The 19,389-nt window shown below is 42.4% G+C and overlaps 1 protein-coding gene across 2 annotated transcripts; it reads right to left on the reverse strand.

The window, feature by feature from the left end:
- Window positions 1-900: 900 nt before the first annotated feature.
- Window positions 901-19,089, reverse strand: smg5 (SMG5 nonsense mediated mRNA decay factor). Of its 2 annotated transcripts, none has more exons than XM_015949752.3 (22): window positions 18,798-19,089; window positions 18,390-18,488; window positions 15,106-15,229; window positions 12,431-12,587; window positions 11,903-11,992; window positions 11,549-11,638; window positions 11,049-11,127; window positions 10,843-10,968; window positions 10,236-10,304; window positions 9,916-10,145; window positions 8,634-8,771; window positions 7,616-8,527; window positions 7,313-7,482; window positions 7,159-7,234; window positions 6,323-6,498; window positions 5,098-5,256; window positions 4,943-5,002; window positions 4,647-4,806; window positions 4,402-4,492; window positions 1,663-1,737; window positions 1,440-1,578; window positions 901-1,141 (listed from the first exon to the last, which is right to left on the reverse strand). In XM_015949752.3, exons 1-22 carry the CDS (start codon window positions 18,860-18,862, stop codon window positions 1,058-1,060), a joined length of 3,369 nt encoding a protein of 1,122 aa, XP_015805238.3. In that variant the 5' UTR covers window positions 18,863-19,089; the 3' UTR covers window positions 901-1,057. The 2 variants fall into 2 exon arrangements, with proteins under 2 accessions (XP_015805238.3, XP_015805237.3); XM_015949751.3 differs by having other exon boundaries at window positions 7,313-7,485.
- Window positions 19,090-19,389: the final 300 nt, after the last annotated feature.

Below are 19,389 nucleotides of genomic sequence, written 5' to 3' on the forward strand. Positions count from 1 at the left end.
CACATTCCTCAGGAAAGGGTCAGCTGATCCTTTATCTACTAATTACAACATGAAGCCAGTCAGCTTCTACCCACCTGCGACACTTGATAAATAGATTCTGGATTAGCATCTTTTGGGTTTGTTCAGTCTGACACACACTGACCTCGTCCCTTTTCCTTTAAACATTCTTGCATCTATCATTCAGATTCAGCTTACAAAAAGCTAAATAAACATCAGGGTACAAAAATAAAATCCAAATTAATATCTTCAAACAGGACAACACCTGTAATGTTTTCTTTTCTCAGATAGAAACAGCACAATACATAAGTCACTGGTCACAAAAGTACACCACAAATAAAGAAAAACAAATGAAAATTAAATAAAAAAGCCACAAAGAAAACAAACCGATCCCGTAGAAACGTACTTCCGGCTTCCTCAACCCTTCCTTCAACCCTTTGAGCTACAAGGTGCCTGGTTTGTTTTTGATTGATGAAAGCCTCAAGTGTCAGGCAGTCAGTGCGGGTTCCCGCTGTCAGACGTCATGTTACACCCGTGACCTTACACAGTACCACTCTGGCTTTTGACCCTATTTTTGAAAAGTAGACTGAGGAAAAGGGAACTGAAATCCAAACTGCTGCTCTAAATATCTATATGGATTCATCTGAACGTGAGTGTTTGTGTGCAGTTTCAACACAAATGTACTCGTTTCCTAACATTTACAGTGTATTCCTGGTTAGAGGTGAACCAGGGGCACTTGAATTTTGGTAGCGTTGTCCCACTGCTTCCTCCCTCCGACCACTAGGGGTCACTCTTTATGTTTGGGAACTGTGATGTGGGAGATCTGCTGTTTCTTATAGCAAAGTTTTTCGCCCGCGTTTCTCTAATTTTTAAATTTGACTCCACTGGATTTCCTCGTCCAGCCCTCTGAGCTTTAACTCCACGATTCAGCTTTCTTTTGAGTTGTTTTGTTGCCTTGGAGACGCAGATACACACAGAGCGAGAGTAGGAGAGATAGAGGGAGCGAGTGTTGTTATCCATCAGCTGTTTGCAGCACTGACAGCCGCCCCCTTTTGGACTGTCAGCCGATCTCCTTCCACTGACGGTAAAACTCCACAATATTTTTCAGCTCCATGCCCGCCAAGGTCGCCGCTTGGACTGCCGACTGGCAGAGAGAGGAACAGCACGCATTAATGAGTGCCAACCATAAGACAGGAAAACAAAACGAGCATCACTTTGAATTTGTGTTTCTCAGTCAATTAAATGCAGTCAGAATGAGATGCTAACCTTAATAATCCAAAAACCTGCAAAATATTGTGCTGCAGTAAAAAGAAATTTTAAATGTACCAGCTAATAAGGACATGCAGTAGCAGAAGATTAGGTGGATTTCAGAAACGTAAAAAAAGAAAAAGAAGCTAAAATTAAACCCCAGAAGCTGGTGAAAGTAACACAGCGAGACTCACCTCCATCGATGCTGAACGAGAGCGAAGCTCTTCTACTTCATGGCCCGTTAAGATGGTCACCATACCGGCTGTGTCTTCATCTCCGTTGCTCTGGGAGACCGATAGCTGACGACAACTGTCCACCATCTTATAAAGATGCCTGAAAAGGGAAAACAAAGGATGAGAAAAGTCAAAATAGAGCTAATTTCCTTCCAGTGACAGAGTTTAACAAAGAGACGCTCACCAAGCTTCAATGTCCAGCCGTTTTACTTTATCTCTTTCAAAACTGCGACCTGACTCCTTCTGGCAGCGGATGTACCTATGGAAACATGTTTGTCAGCGTCATTTAAAAAAGGAACATTTTCCTTCATTCAACTAAGTCAGGGGTCGGCAACCTGTTCCCATCAAAGAGCCATTATTACCCGTTTCCCACAGTAAACACTGGGAGCCACAGCAGCCACGGCGTTGTGGGCGGGGCCTACCCTCAGACAGCAGAGAGCTGCTTTAACCAATCACAACAGGTGACAGCAGCCAGTACCGGTCGCTCGTGTACGTCAAAGTTATCTTTCAGACGATAATCAATAAAATGATTTATATGAAATGGATCCAGAAGTTGTAGCCCGTCTCTGCCTACAATATTTAGATATTTTTCACCCTGTTGGTGGTTTTACTAAGCAGGTGCCACTTTTGTCATACGTTTCTTTTTAAAAGATGTTTAGACTGTTCAGAATACAAATCCAGGCTCTGTCACATTTGATTGTTGTAATTAAACTTTGTAAGTGGGGAAGGTCAGAAAAGGATCCGATCATTTGGTTTTTCCCTCATTTACAGTGACGGAGATAACGGCAGTGCGCCTGGCTCTGGTGTTAATCAAGTTTAATTTTATCTCTTTGCAACAATTTTCACAAGAAAACAAAACAGTTAAAAGCAGGGCTTGTGCTGACCGGATAGTTCCCGTATTTGGCCGTTTATGTTGACGGAGAAAGAATAGAAAGAATTACCCCGACGCATGCAGACGAACTGACATTTTATTCGTTTCGCACATCGCAGATGTAGCTAAATCACTCAAGAAAAGATTTCCTTCTGAACATCTGAGCTGGACAATGCTTAGCGCTGCTCACTGTCAGCGCGTACGTACGGTGCACAGCGAGCTGAAGATGTGGAGAGGGGCTTGGAGCGCGTTGCAGAACCAGAGCGCATGCAGGAAGATTCCTCCGACTGAAACGAGACTTGTCACTTAGAAAAGGTTCCCTGATTATGAAACTTTGGCTGAATAGCACTTGTTCCTGTCTCCAATGTGGCGACACATCCAGGAGCCGTCTGAGGAGAATCCCAGAATCTCATATCCTCTTCAACTCAGAAAGCGCATATGATTACGCCCAAGCGTGACGCGTCAACCCGGTCTCACAGCAAGACCGGGTTGGAATTGTTCAGGTTTACGCAGACAATCTTTACATTTAGAATTGGCATACAGGTGTAAAATTAATACAGTAAAATATAAAGCGTTTTATTTAAATATCCATTCATTATTTTACAAGCAGAGAGAGCCGCATCAGATGGATGGAAGAGCCGCATGCGGCTCCAGAGCCGCGGGTTGCCGACCCCCGAACTAAGTGAAGATTGGTCAGCATAGACACTGAAGAGTAGAAGCTGCACAGAATGCTACTGCCTACGGCGGCCGCATTTGCAGGGTCTACTTCTATGGTTAACAATATGTTTTAGCTAAGGCTTTAGCTCCATGGATATGTGGATCACACTTTAATGTTTAGGCAAAATATGAGCGAGTTCAGTTAGACAGAACAATATTCTGACTCTTGAAAAAAACAGCAAAAATGCTCAAAAATGCTTTCTGATCAGGAAACAGCTGGCAGTGAATGAGTTAATGGGATTTTTAGTTTTAGGATGCGTTTTTTATTTATTTTGGTTTCTTGTATCTGTTATTCTTTTATGCTTGGCCAGCACTTTATTTAATCATTACGGCCATGTGAAGGAGCTTTATAAATAACATGTGAGTCATAGTGGATGTATTTACCCATTAAATTAGCATTAGAAAAGAATAGTCTCTATTAATCCCACAGTGGAGAAATTCACTCAGTACAGCAGAACATACACTTAGACAAAAGGAAGAAGAAAATAACAAGATTACAGGTGAACCCACAAAGCTATTACTGTAACCTTCAACCACTAAAACCAACAAAGAAAACTTGGTTTCCAGAGCTATAAGGGACACAAACATACTAACGTACATCTGGTATTATACACGTACTGAACAAATACTGAATATTGCATTGATGTTATTGTGTACCGGGATAATGCCAGTACCAGTTAAACCGAGGAGTTATACACTCACTGCTGAGGAGATGAATGACCTACGGTAGTGTTGTGTTCTACATCTTAGGTGTCTCACTCTGCCTCTACATGTTTATTTATTTATTTTACCAAGCAAAAAAATAAATAAATAAAACTTACTGGTTTGAGTGATATATGACCCACCCACATAGAGTTACATTATTTCAAATGAATTCATATTACAAATAAAATTGCCTGTATGACAACTGAGATAAGGAGGTTTGACTTAAGTGTTTGTCAATACTTGACAATAAAAAAATATTATTTATTTTTATTTATTCATATTGAGATACACAGCATACATCAGAATTCAGCTAAAGGTTTTGGTCTGCATTGTCCAGCCCTAGTCATAAATTGTTATAAACGATAGAATACGAGTTAAATCCATTTTGTTCCAGACATTTCCACCGCCACCTCGTCCTCCTTCAGATCCTGAGACTTTTGTAACACATCTAAATGAAAATCTGAAGAGCATTTTTACTGTAAGTCTGAAAAACGCCTTATTATTTATATGCAGGGGGGTGGGGCATATAACACTTGCTGGAACAAGCCATCAGGTTGAGCACAACTTCGGATTTAGCTTCTTCTTCTGGGTTCTCTCCAGATATTTGTAGTTTTTACGATGGAAACTTACCTGTTGCCTTTGCGAAATTCTGACTCCAGAAAGCGGATGCCATCCCGGGCACCAGCATTCTCTTTTTTCAGCCTGTCAAGTCCGTCAATCACTAAAACATAAAGAGAGAAAACTTTATTCTTTAATCCGTTTAGTGACACATTAAAGATTTCACGTTTATTCTAGAATCTAACTTCCAGACTAATCTTTAAAGCTACAACGTTCCCAACAGATTTTAGGATTCCACCCTTGTGTGAAGCACTGACCCGTCCGTGGGATGATGACGATGAAGCAGCCGCTGCCAGCCAGCTGCCGGATGAGACTGAGATGCTGGCAGAGGGCAGCAGCATCTGGTACCAGGTAGGGAGACATGGACGACTGAGCTTTAGGCTGCTGAAGGCTGCCCTCTAGCTGCGACACCTCCAACTGCAGGAGCAGCACAGAAAACAGATGAAAACTCAGGATTAACGCTGGGTAAACACGGAGCTCAGGACAACAGAAGGTGAATGGGTGAGAATCAACCAGCTGAGTGTAAAGAGTCAATGTGAGTTAGAAGACAGACCTGCAGTCGGAGCTGCGCCATGTCCCTCATTAACCGATTACGACGAGCCTCCTCTTCAGCCTGGGCCATCGACACAAGTAAAGGTGTATCACATCATTTTAGACCAACAAAGACAAAACAAGGATGCTGGTTCTGATGAGCTGGGAACCACTCACCATCCTGAACTGGGCCTTGGCCTGCTGCACCAGGTTCTCCTGTTCAGCCTGGCCGATGCTGGTGAAGATTCCCACCTCAGGGTTGAAGTGTAGAACATTGCCTTGGAGATTTGTTAAGAAGTGCCCAAAACTACGAATGCAACAAACTCGCACAACACACTGGACGAAAAGAGGAGAGAAAAGTTGGTTTTTACTAAATCAGTTTATATTTCTTATCTTAACAGATGTTTTCATCTGTTTTTCTAAATAATCTGATTGTATCTTGAGCTTATTTCTTAGTTTTGAGTGTTTCTGAGCCATCCTCCTCACTCTGTACTTGTGAGATGAGTACAGAACAGTTTTTACACAAGACCTAACACTACAGATGGTCAAGATGATTTTATGCCGCTTTTGCGATCTTTGAGTCAAATTGAATCACTGATTAGTCAAATATTTATTACTGAAACGCTGAAGATAATCTGACTTTTAAACCTATAAGGGTTCAAAATGTGTAAATCTCCATTTTCCATCATCTAAAATAAGGGAAACAATGTGATGCACGGCATGAGTAAATTAAAGCTTTTAGTCAAGATAATCTGCAGATTATTCTAAAAAATGTTTTTTTTATTAAATACATAAAAAGAAGAACGGACAAATTTTAGATAAAATTCTGAAAGCTAACCAGCTACATGACCCGGTAATCTGCACAGGAAAGAAAATTCTTTACCCCCCCCCCCCACACACACACACAAAGGAATGCAGACAGATGCTGTGAAAACACCACCGACCCCCCCGCCTTCGGATTGGTGGACTTCAGCCTGGCGAGGTCATCAACCTGCAGGTGTCAATATGCTCTGCGCTCCTCCCAAGATCTCCCTCCCACCTGTGGCTACAGTGGCTGAGCGCCATAGGGCTGCTCTCGCTGGGGAAACAGGATCCCAGCCCCCCCGCCCTGCCGGGAGTAACTCTGGTATGTCTTTTTATCCCTCCCCCAATTTATCCTCATGTAATCCCCTTTTCATCTAATTAACGGTAGCGCGACTCTTGTTGCGAATGACCACAGTACCAATTCTTCTGTACTGAAACAATTGCCCCTCAGGGATGATTAAAGTTTTTTTGAATTGAATTGAATTGAATTAATCTGCACAGGAAAGAAAATTCTTTTAAGTATTTGATCTGTTTTTAATTCCCACTAAACCCTAAAGCTCCCTCCTGTGTGTTTGGGTGTGTTTTTCTATGTTCGTACCTCCTGAAGGGAACTGAGGGCGGAGTTCTGGTGAGTACAATCAAGGCGGCGGTGAGCGGCGCCGAGAGCAGGCAGGTGTCTCAGAGCCACGTCCTCGGGCAGCAGCAGACTCTGGATCAAACCTGGCTGTTCGCATGCCTTCAGCATCTCTGTCACCTCTGCATTCAGGCCAAGACCTGCAAACAAACACACACGAATAAAGTCACTACAGACACAGCTGTTAGAAGTGTAAATATCGTCAAATATTCAGTGACAGAACAGTTTTTCTGTTAGTGCAGCAGATTGGAATAGAAACATTTAATACAGAAGTTATTCATGTCCTATTATTACTGATTAGGTTTATGTTATGTCATTTTGTCTTCATGCATTGATGAGTAAATTTTGTGCATTTCTTCTTTATGCTCACTTGAAACGATATGTAGGGTAACCTGGTATCGTCATTAACAGCAGAATATGGAACTCCCTTCGGGTCGTGCTAAACAAATATACCAAATATGTCTTTGAGCGTTTTTTTTTTTAAATGGAAAGTTCTGAAATCTAAGGAAGAGGATTAGGGCCAGAGAAAAAAATAATTCTGACCCATTTCTCAGAATTCATATTTTTCACTTAGGAGGAAAAAAGTCAGAATTATTATTTATTATTATTATTTTTTTACTTTTTAGTGGCACTAACCATCTTTTATAGGAAGCCAACCGTCATTTAGACAGATTGTAATTCACATCAGGAGGAGAAAATCAACAAGGCCTCTCAAGACGGCAAACTCTACAACCCTAGCTCATCCTCGGGTCAACACACTGCCTCAAACCGGTAACGGGGGCCTGAAAAGAACGACTCACCAGCCTCCAGCAGCTTGCTGCCATCGGGTAGCAGGTTTAGCAGAACCGACAGACGGTTCCACAAACTCTGAGAACTCTGAGGAGAAAAGTATCACCGTTTGTCAAAAACCAACATCAAAGTCCTGACTTCAGGTTGAACTCCGCGTCCCCTCACCTGTGCACACATGAGGATGATGTCTGTGTTTGTCCTCAGCCAATCAACAAAGACCTTCACCACCTGCATCAAGCCCTGATTGGTCAGGATCTCCAGCTTCTCCAAGAGGGTTTTCTCACTGCGTGCGGACTGAGTGCTGCGTTGACTTCCTTCTGAGTCAGAGTCCGTGTCTGCTGGTAAAAAGGAAACAAACATAACATGCACACAGAAGGTCTAAGTCAGAGTCTAGAACCAGACCCGTTCTGTCGAAATCAGATGAAATAAAATCATAGAAAGAAGCGGGGTCATGTGATGTTCCAGTACCATTGTCGTTGGTTCCATTGGCGGTACCGGAGCTCATGTCACAATGCAACTCCACAGGAGGTGGCGGCGTCTCTTGAGAGGGGGGAGCAGAGGTGTCCGTGGGGGTGGGAATTACCGAGGAAGCGGAAGCTTGAGGCCTCAGGAGCATGTTGCTGAAAGTCGGAGCCAGACGGAAGCAGCGCTTAGCCTGGAAGAGCTGAGAGGACATGGCCTGGAGGTTGCTGCTGATGCTAGAGTCGCTCAACGTGAGCGGTCCGTTGGAGGCTGGAGGCATCTCGCCGTCCCTCTCGCCACCTTTAGGTTGATCTTCATCTTCGTCCTCTTCCTGGTTCTCCCGGGCCGTACCCTCCATGTTTTCTGAATTTTCTGTGTCCTCAATGTCCTCCAGGTCTGATCGAGATTCCTGGCTGTTCATGTCGGAATCAGTCTCAACATCGAAAGCTGTTCCTCCTTCCTCCTCCTCTTCCTCTGAGCCACTCACCCAGCTACCTCCTTCACCAAGAGGCTCTATCTTTGTCTCCTTCTTGACAGACGAAGGATTAAGCGGTTCTTCCACCGTGGTACCTCCTGTGGAATTAGCCCGGCCCCTCCCTTCTACTTCATCCTCATCTTCTTCGCTCTCAAATCCTTCGCTCAGATCGCTCTCGTCTTCGCCCAGCCCGCCTTTGCGAGCACAACGACGCCGGCGGAGTCGAGAAAGGCGAGTGTACTTCTTCTTCTGCCTCTGTTTCTCCTCATCCATCCTATGCTGGTCGTCCTCACTGCTGAGCTTTTTGCCTCCGACTCGCTCACAGCCTCCTCCTTCCTTGTCCTCCCCCTCCTCCTCCTGCTGCTTCAGGGAGCCATTTTCCAGAAGCCTCTCCTCCGAGTGGTCTGTGGGAGGAGCCGACACATCTTGAACCTCCAGGTCATCTAGAATAAACCATTGTTTAGATGTTTATCTTCAATAAAAAAAAAAACTCCTCAAGTATGTTGCAGACGACGGTAAAGTGAGATCATCTCTGGCGTGAACCATCACCTGCAGCATCAGTGTGAAGCGGCGGCACTTGGCTCTCTCCTTCCTCGAGTCCGGCTTGTAGCCGGATGTTGACGTGGTTCACCAGGTGGGAGAACAGGGCCAGAGTGAAAGCTATGGATGCGCTGTACTGCTTTGAGCCTTCAGAAACAAGCCCAGCAGCAGTTTCATGTTAAAATTACACAAAGCACATTTCGTTTTCTCTATTATTTCTGTAATCTCAATTAGATTAGGATTCTTCAGCGATTTAAAATTAAGAGTTTTTCATAAACTGTGTTCAACGACTCATCAGATCTTTGCCAACAGGCAAAAAGGGCTAACTCCGACAGCTAATGCTAACATTTTAAGCAGAAACTCTTCACAAAAGGTAGTGCTAATGTGTTAGCGCCGCCTCTCAATGAATGATAAGCGACCCACACTTGTATAGCGCCTCTCAGAGTAAGGACTCCAAAGCGCTTTACACTACAGTGTATCATTCATCCATTCACACACACATTCACACACTGATGGTGATGAGCTACGATGTAGCCACAGCTGCTCTGGGGCGCACTGACAGAGGCGAGGCTGCCGAGCACAGGCGCCACCGGTCCCTCCGACCACCACCAGCAGGCAAGGTGGGTTAAGTGTCTTGCCCAAGGACACAACAGCAGAATTCTCTGTCCGGAGTCGGGATCGAACCTGCAACCTTCCGATTACTGGACAACCCGCTCAACCTGTCGAGCTACTGCTGCCCCCAGTCTAAGTGACTGGTAGCAAATTTGAACTCAACACCTGTAAAAAAACTACAGTCTGTCAGCTGTGGTGGCCATCTTGAATTGAAGATGTACGTATAAAGATTGGTTATTATGGGATGTTTCACCAACAAGCACACAGACCTTTCGATGCCTGCTGATAACTAAAGAAAACAGACCTTTACTCCTGATGACGTCAGAGGGTTTTACACCCACTAAAGTTCTGCTCGGTGGATTAGGTCTACAGCTAAGATGTATTTTTATGCTACATGAGTGGGACGGAAAGTTGGATCTGTGATGATGAAAAACTTGGCTCATCAAATTTGATCCCCTTAACCCGTTGCTGCAGAATTAACAGTAAGAACCAAACATGTGGATGCTCCTCTTAAATTTGCAGCAAACAAATAAATAAATAAATGAGTATCTGGGTATTAAACCAGTGAACCCATCTAAAATTTTTACGTATGATTAAACCGCATTCGTTTGTTCGATGTGCATCTGGGACAAACCAACCTTTTACGGATTTATAAATGTGGAAATCCTGAAAAACAAACCTCCTCTCTTGAGGCTGTGCACCACCATCAGGCATGTAACCACCATTTTGAAGATCAGGTTGTCGGGCAGAACAGGATAGGAGTTGTCAGCATGCTGCTGCTCCTCCTCTTCCTCGCTGGGGCAGTGATGATGAGTGCTTCCATGTGTTGGAGGCGGGAGGTAGAACAGGACCAGGTTGAAGTCCTCCAGCACAGACTGGCAGAGTGACGTCAGCTCCGTCTCCATCAGACTTCATCGCAGGAGGAAGAGGAGACAATTCAGAGTTAAAATCCTTTATGGAAATGGTTAAAACTGCTGAGGAGCAGGAAGGTCGGCTCACCTGTTCTTGGGCTGCAGGAGACTCTGGAGGTACATGAAGCTCACCAGGAGGCGCTTAATGTCTTTGGATCTGGATTGGGACACATTAAAGAGGAAAGTAGGTTTCATCTCTGAAGGCAAAGGTTAAAGGTGCATTATGTAGAAGTGAAGTAACAATGACATCCTGTTGCAAAATTTGGTTAATGCAACCACTTTAAACAATTCTGGAGATTTTGCTGGCCGTCATATTACAATTGCTGGCGCTGCAGTATTAGCTTGCAGCAGACACAGCAACCCCACACTCACTGATGGTAAACAGTTGATACTTCACTCCTTCCATCGTTTTGAAAGGAGAAAAACCAACAATCCCAACTGGATATGAAATGTTTCAGTATAACCTTCCTTCCAAAATGACTGAAACATTAGACTCTTTGGGATATATTCTTACATACTGCACCTTAAAAAATGGAATTAGAGATTCTGAACATGAAAGTCAATGAAACGTAAAACTGTAGATCTTGAAGGACCTATAAGAATTTTTATTTATTTATTTTTTTAAACTTTTTGGTGTCTAAAATGGTTTTTAATATGAAGGCTCTGCAGCTGATTGGTCTGTGAATCTTCCTAACCTTTGCCGAGACGGAGACAGCTTCTTCATTTCCTGCTTCTTGACTTGGTGGTACATCTTGGCAGCTTTGTCGAACAGCCGTTTGAGGTTGCCGTAGGCACCCTCAAACGGAGTATCTGATTGGATGCTACACAGAAATTAAATACATCTCTTTAGATGTTATGAGAACAGGCTAAATTCCTAACAACGTTAGGGTTGGTTCCTCACCAGCGCAGGTAGTAGTAGGTCGCTTCAACGTTGTAGAAGTTGCTCCCGGCCAGTGTTCCCAGTTGGTTAAAAGGCATTCCTGTGGAAAGGTGTACAAATTAATGGCTGGGTGAGTTATGATTTATTATTGATGCTACATAATGTAGTCTAGAAGCTACAGGTGAAACTGGAAAAAGTAGAATATGGTGCAAAAGTCTTTAATTACAGTAATGTTCAATCTGAATTTTCCACCTGAAAATCATGTGATGGGTCCCGATTTTCAATCATGAGATCAGATCTGAGCATCCCAATCCATAAACCCCCTCCCCCAATCTCTGACAAACACCCCCTGAAACAGGAGTGCCAGAGTTTTATTCATTTATACAAGAGACCCCAGCAAATTTGCTGAAAAAACGAGAAAATGAAAGCTTTAAACAGGAAAACTCAGCCAAAGTTCTTGGTGCCCGACTGTTGAAAAGAGCAGCAGAGTTTCACATAAACATTAGCCTATGATCACTCACCTACGTGTGGCATAACAGACAGGGCTTGATGGTAAAACCGCTCTGCCAGGTGCTCAGTCTCCACCCCAGCAAGTTCATTCTGGTAGCGAACTGAGGAGAAAACCAGTAAACAAATAAACAGACAAAGCAGAACGAGCATTCATTCGATTATTTAAGTAACAAGAACAGTTAGATCAATTAATTCTAAATGACTCATTGTTCAGACTAACTAATAAACATCAAAGTCTAAAAGGAGCAAACGGCCTTTTCTCAGTTATCCGATGGGACCAAGCCAAATTTCTCTACGCTGAATGACACAAGCTGTCTCACGCCTCCATTAATTTGGTAGAGAAGGAATTATTAACATGTTATTACCCAGATCTCCAAGGTAGACCAGACATCGATGACAGGCCATCTGAGCCCACTCCATCTCTTTAGGCGAGGCTGACACAGGTTTTTTTCGGCCTGTTGATACAATTAGTGATCAGATCTTTTCTGGGGGTGAGTTATGAGAGGAAACTTAAAAACTGTTACGTATTCATGTTTATACACTGCCTGTCCCAAAAAATGCCACAATCTGGATTTAACTAAGCTAATAGGTATGAGGCTCCTACTGGATAATTACTGCATGGGTGATTATCTTTCAGCTGCATGAAGTTATTTAACCCCAACTAGTGCAAATAGTTGCTTCTCAACAAGATAAAGACACATCTGGTGGTCGTGGAAAAGATGTTAGTCTGTGTGAGAAGGGTCAGATCAGTGGCATGCATCAAGCAGAGGAAACATCTAAGGAGATAGCAGAAATGACTAAAACTGGATTAAGAACTTGCTGATGAGTCAGAGATGGGTAAGCTAAAACCACACCAGCACCATTGCTGCGGTGAGTTTGTTTTCACATCTGACCAATGAGTGGATCTGTGACGTGGGTCCAGTCGATGCAGTCCTGCAGCTCCAGCTGGTAATGTGATTGAATGTAGAGCAACAGGTGTTGGTAGAAACCCACACCGGCGATCAGGTGTGTTCTGTAGGCACACTCCAGGGCGCTGCGACTGTGGATATGCTGCAAAACGGAGAAAGAGACAGAACTTTAGAAAACATTTCTAGAACAATTATTTTATTATTCTTAAATCACAAATGAATCCAAAACTTGAGTGCGCACAATAAAAAATAAAAATAGTAAAAATAATCTCCAACCCCCATTTCCTGTATAAGCTGCAGAAAAGGCTCAGGTCATAAAAAGCCAAAAGGAAAAGTGTCTTCTACGTCACGGGGATAGAAGCTAGTCATTAGCATCTCTAAAACATGGTAGAACACTCAGGCTTGGGTCATTTGTGGAGAAATCAAGGTTGCACTTATTACCCAAGAAAAATAAATAAATAAATGTAAGTGAACGGAGGCAGCAGAGAGCCAATCAAAGGCCAGACATTTACATAGCATGAACATTAATGAGCATGACTCATTATCCTGCCTTTTCTTTTGTGGAGTTTTTGGAAACAACTAGGGATGTCCCAATAAAATGTTTACACTTCCGATACAAAACCAAAAATTGCAGCCTTCAGCACTGACCGATACCGATATCAATCTGATACAAAATCAGCACAAATCATACAGACTTATACCCATTTCATTGTGTAGAATGTATGACAGGCTTGATCAAGTGATATTACTCAATCGAAGAACAAGAGCCAGTAACAGTAAGTATAAAAAAATGACAATTTTTTTCTTAACCATGGGTTGCAAAAATGTGAACCTTAACAGACTTTTTATATCGGAGATTTTTGACGCCGTCCAGTGTAATCCGATCCAGTGTTTTTGATCGATATCGGGATGGGACATCCCTGGAAACAACTTTAAAAGTCACAGAGACTAGCTGTAGCTAAAATCTGGGACCGAATATTTTGTGATTTGTGTTGAGACATAATCTTACTTGAATCTCCTTCTAAAGCTGCAAAGTATAAAGAGACTCACACAAGCTACCGCAGAGACCGGTGTAACGGTCCAGCAGCATCTCCCGCTTCCGTTCTCATGCTCTTCTGTAGGTTTAATACCAAAACCTAAAAAACAGGATGTCCAGACAGACTCCTGAACCCTCCTCCTCAGGAACATCCACACACGACGCTCACCTCCGTTGACTCAGTGACGTAGGAGATGGATTTAATGTGACAAGACCGTTCAGACTGCAGTCGCTTTCAAAAACGTCAGATATGTGTCGGAATCAGTACCACATGTTCAAGTGACACGGATCGCATTTGAAAATAATTGGATCTGTGCGTTCAGACTGTCATAAAAAAAAATTCAGATGTGGGGAAAAAAGCAGATTTGATGCGCTTTTGCCAGCAGTGTGAATGTTGTCTTAGATACAACACCGGTCTCAGTCAGTCAGCTCTGTTGCGTTTAAAATGTTTATTTGTTCATTATACGGTGCACTACAGGTGCTGGTCATAAAGTTAGAATATGAAAAATTTATTTATTTCAGTAATTCATTTCAAAAAGTGAAACTTGTATATTAGATTAATTCATTACACAGACTGATTTGATATTTCAAATGTTTATTTTTAAAATTTTGATGATTATAACCGACAGCTAATGAAAATCCCAAATTCAGCTGCAAAACCCTTCAAATGGTCTCTCAGTCTACTTCTGTAGGCTACAGAATCATGGGCAGACTGCTGAGTTGACAGTTGTCCAAAAGACGACCAGTGACACCTTGCACGAGGAAGGTAAGACACAGAAGGTCATTGCTAAAGAGGCTGGCTGTTCAGAGCTCTGTGTCCAAGAACATTAGAAGAGAAGTGAAGGGAAGGAAAAGATGTGGTAGAAAAAAGCGTAACAGCAACAGAAATAACCACACCCTGGAGAGGATTGGTAAACAAAACCCATTCATTCACAAAGACTCACAAAGAGTGGCCACTCGCCTGACCATAACCCCATAGAAGATCTATGGAGTATTGTGAAGAGAAAGATGTAATACGCCAGACCCAACAATTCAGAAGAGCTGAAGACCACTAACAGAGGAACATGGGCTCTCGTAACACCTGATCAGTGCCACAGACTGATCCACTCCATGCCAAGCCACATTGCTGCAGTAATCCAGGCCAAAGGAGCCCCAATTAAATATTGAGTGCTGTACATGCTCATACTTTTCAGTTGGCCAACATTTCTTTTTTGCAATGGTCTTAATTGATATTCTAACATTCTGAGATACTGAACTAGTCAATTATAATCATCAAAATGACAGAAATATATCGGTATGTGTGTAATGAATGACTATAATACACAAGTTTGACTTTTTAAATGGAATTACTGAAAGTCGTCAACTTTGCCATTCTAATTTTATGACCAGCACCTGAAAAGTTTTAATTATGACTCCATGCTTACTGGTAGGACTTCCTGTTGTGAGCTCCTCGTAAACGGTCCGGATGCTGCACTTCACTCCCTCACTTTAGAGTCACACTAATTACATCAACATCTATTTTGAACATTTTAAACACTTATAATTATGTGCATCAAAAATAGTTTTAACACTTCTTACTCTGAAACAAAACAAAGTCCACATTCTTAGGGCTTGTTCTGTTTACCTTCTTGTTAGTCTTGATAACCTGGATGACCTCATAGTAGACCTTCCTCCACAGCAGCTCCTCAGCTTTGCGGCCGTAGTCCACAGGATGAAGAAACATTAATTTCACACAAAACTCCCTAAGCCTGAGAGAAAAAAGACACATGCAGTGGTTTAGGCAACAGCTGGAACACCGGTTTGACAGGTGGACTGAGTCAGCACCATGATAAAAGGGTGGAGCTGTGAGAAGACAGAAACACCACCTGACTGGGAGCTTCAGGTGAAACATGTTTGACACCCAGCAGTAAAACTAGAACCAGTTGTTTTAATATGTAATAAATACTAAGAAATCTACTAGATATCCAGGTACACATTCAAATTCATGATGAATCTAACTAAAATGTCAACATTTCAACTTTATGTTTTGAGAAGAGGTAGAGAAAAAATAAATACCAAAAATAAAATGGCCAGGGCTGCACGTAAAATACGTTTTGTACAATTTTAAAATATTTTTCTATTATCAATATTGATCAATATAATTTTTTTTATCGATATACTTTTTTCCTATATCACCTAGATCTAATATATATATATAGATATATATCTATATATATTATTTTAGGGTTAAACAGGTCATTTAAAGCACCAGTTAGAGCTAATAGTAAATACTCTTGATAAAGGTGCATTCCGGTTGTCCTCGAAACTCATTTTTCCGAGATAAGTTAGCGGGAAATGAAGCAATGAACATGGAACTCAGAATTCCTAGCAAATTTAAAGATGGCTGCACCCAGTGCTACCAGGAAGTAGTTATCGTCTTTATTTTTTTCTCATTTATATGTTCAGTTTTCTTTCTCGGGATGATGGTGGCACAGGAGTTAAGTGCCCACCCCGTAATCGGAAGGTTGCAGGTTCGAGTCCCGCTCAGTTTGTCGCTGTCGTTGTGTCCTTGGGCAAGGCACTTAACCCACGTTGCCTGCTGGTGGTGGTCAGAGGGACCGGTGGCGCCTGTGCTCGGCAGCCTTGCCTCTGCCAGTGCGCCCCAGGGCAGCTGTGGCTACATTGTAGCTCATCCCCACCAGTGTGTGAATGTGTGTGTGAATGGGTGAATGACTGATTGTGTTGTAAAGCACCTTGAGGGGTTCCAGGAATTTGAAGGCGCTATATCAAATACAGGCCATTTACCATTTCTTTTTACTGTTTAACAGCACCGGTAAGTTGTTTATTGTTGTTATCAATAGTTACGCTGTTGAAAAATTAAACGTTGCTGCTAAAATTGACCAGTGTTCAGGGTTTTTACTTTTCCTGGCGTTTGTATTTTTACATTTGATTTGTAATGTTTTTCTGGTGGTATGTGGGAACTGACCAAGGGCGTGTGTGTCCCTATAATTTGGATGCAGAGAATACTTGATTATGTAATTCTTTTGGTTTAGTACTCAACAACACAGGTGGCATCCATTTATTCCGAGTTGGAAGCTAGAACGCAAAACGAGCCTGTTACGTCATTTCCTGCTTGCAAATTCCGAGTTCCGAGGACAACTGGAACGCACAAAAACCCTAAAGTAACAAGATCATCTTCACAGCTGTAGTAGTGAGGCTCTTGAGCTGGCCAAAACACTGGAGTTTTGTTACTTAAATACTTGTGTTGACATCATTAAAACAAATTGAAGTTTCCAACTTTTGCAGATGCTCCATAAAGTTTATGAATGTGATGTCATCACATGGCAACGCGGAGAAGACGCACAGAGAGAGATGAGGAGAAAAATGGCAGCTTGTGTACCAAGTGACTTGGTGTCTAGAAAGAACACAACTTCTGCAGTTTGGGAGTATTTGGGGTTTGAAGCAAATGATTAAGGAGAACTGTTTTGTGCAAGCAAAAGGTGACAGGGAAAGATACAGGCCCCGTCAGCACAGGAGCGAGCCGGAAATGAAATAGTAGCTTTCTGTTTAGAGCCTGTTATTAAAAGAGACAACAATGCTCTTTTCTGGTGGAAATATGCTGCCAGTCATCCCTAGATGTTGCGACTAGCCCCAAAGTACCCATTAGGGCTGCACAATATTAGGAAAACCTGCGATATTTGATAACAATGACTAACATTGCAATGACAATATTACTTGTGATAAAAACGTAACTTAAGAACAAAAATGATCAAGAACAAATTAATAAATAAATCATTAAAATGTAAAAGCAAAAGATGTGAGGAAAGGTGGAAAGAAAATAAACAAGAAAAGGCAATCAGTGGATCCCAGGAAAAGCAGAATCAGCAGGAAGAGCAGAACTAAGCTAACTCATGTGTTTGCTAACCATTAAAATTAAGTGACGTCCGCCTCGGAGGCGGGCATCTGACCTATGAGAACCCACCCATTTGGCCAAATGGGTGAAGAGCTCTATTTGATTTGTTAAAAAAACATCATGCCCCCGTTTGATTGACAGAATGCATCATATGTAGCAAACATTTGAGCTGACCATTCATTGCGATATTTATCCATCCCTTGCGATATACAAAATGTGCATGTTGATATCGCGATAACGATATATTTACGATATATTGTACAGCCCTAGTACCCATGGGTCTGTGCCACAAGCTCATCGAAGCCGGTTTTCAGCAGTCGGTTCACAACGTCCTACATCAAGGCCTGAATAGGTAAACATGCTAGTTTATTTTTATAAGCTGCATTTTTTAAAAATTGTTATTATTATGTGCATTATGTTGTTATTGTTTTAGGAATAGTGTTTGTTAATCAGTTTCTAAACGGTGAAGGTCCAAGCCAGCAGTCTGGTAATTCCACTTGAGGCTTACATAATCTTTTTTGAATTTGTCCCAGAAACACCTTACACCGTGGTAAAATGTGGAGGAAGTTGGATGGTATGAAACTTTGGATACCACCCAAGTCTACTGTTTTACTCACCTACATTTACACCCAGTTTTCTAAATACCCAGTTGAAGCACATGCTACACAAACCATCTGCATGTCTTTGCAGCAAAAGCTGATCCCATAAGGACTAGGAATTCCAAGTTAGGAATCTCTTCAAGATATGAGAATACCAACTCATAACTATGGTATGATCTCAACAGGTACTATTTTTTTTCATTTGACAAAAACAAGTTTTGTTCCTTTTTGTAAGCATTTAACGTGAGTATGGAACCGGAAGTTATTTTATTTCATGTCTGATTGAGGCAGAAAACGAAAAGTGGGCGGAGAAGCATAATGAATATCTCGGTCTATATCTGACAACCAGCTGGGCCAGAAGAATATGTCAAAAAGGTTTAACTAGGGTTACTGGGGTGGTGACAGAGCAGGACGTACTTGTTGCGCTGGCTGATGTTCTCCGGTTTGAAGACCTCTCTGTAGGATGATTTGGTGCCAATGATGCCATCCAGTCTGTGTACAGACTCCACTACAGATCTGGGAGGAAAACATGGGAATGACAACGGGGACAGTGGGTAAATTGTGTCAGGTAGTAAGTTTAAGAGCAAATAAACGTCTGGGCTGACCATGTTAAGTAGTAAAATTCCGTTTCACTTCAATACAAATCGTAAAAGCACCGCAGCTGAAGACCTAGCCTCTCCATTAAAGGAAACCCGACTCATTTGGATAGCTAATGGCATGCAGAGACTTTGAAGCACACACAATCGTTGTTTAGTATGCATCCGATATCAGTATTTAATAAGCATCATGTTGGTTATTTCAGTAAAAACGGCCTCGTCAACTTACCTGTAAAGCCGCTTGATGAGAAGGACTTTCGCCTCTGGTTCGCTGTCCTGCCCCGGTCCACTCATATTAGCGACAGGGCGGACGTTTGACCACAAGTTCCGGAGTTAAGTCACCGTTTCATTCGAGCCACCTGATACACAACTGTCACAGCTATTCGGGTTTGCCCCCTCGGTAGTGACACCCGTGTGTGTTGTGTTAGCCAGCTAGCACTAGCTACCAAGAAAACGTTAGCGTTTCTCCCACTTCCTCAAGAGTCTATTCCGTTTCTCGAGTCCTTTGGTGAAACCCCTTCTACCCATCCGCTCCGAGATCTGGGTAGGAAGGGGCTCCCGGTGACGTTCGCTTCTCCCGGTCAGCTAAAACACTCTAAAATGCCTCTTGTGTTCTTCTTCGTTCCGGCCATTATTCCTATCAGGCAGACTGCCTGATTCTCGCGAGAATAACAACGCTAATTTACGAGATTACACTGGGGTTGCCAAATCGGTCAAAACCCTGCACTGAAGACGCCAAAACCACTTCAGAATTTTTAATATATATATATTTTTACTATTGTGATTAGATTTTTTCGACACTTTTGTTTTGCAATTTTGCG

The sequence above is a fragment of the Nothobranchius furzeri genome, chromosome 5, assembly GCF_043380555.1.
Source record: "Nothobranchius furzeri strain GRZ-AD chromosome 5, NfurGRZ-RIMD1, whole genome shotgun sequence".
Classification (NCBI taxonomy): Eukaryota; Metazoa; Chordata; class Actinopteri; order Cyprinodontiformes; family Nothobranchiidae; genus Nothobranchius; species Nothobranchius furzeri.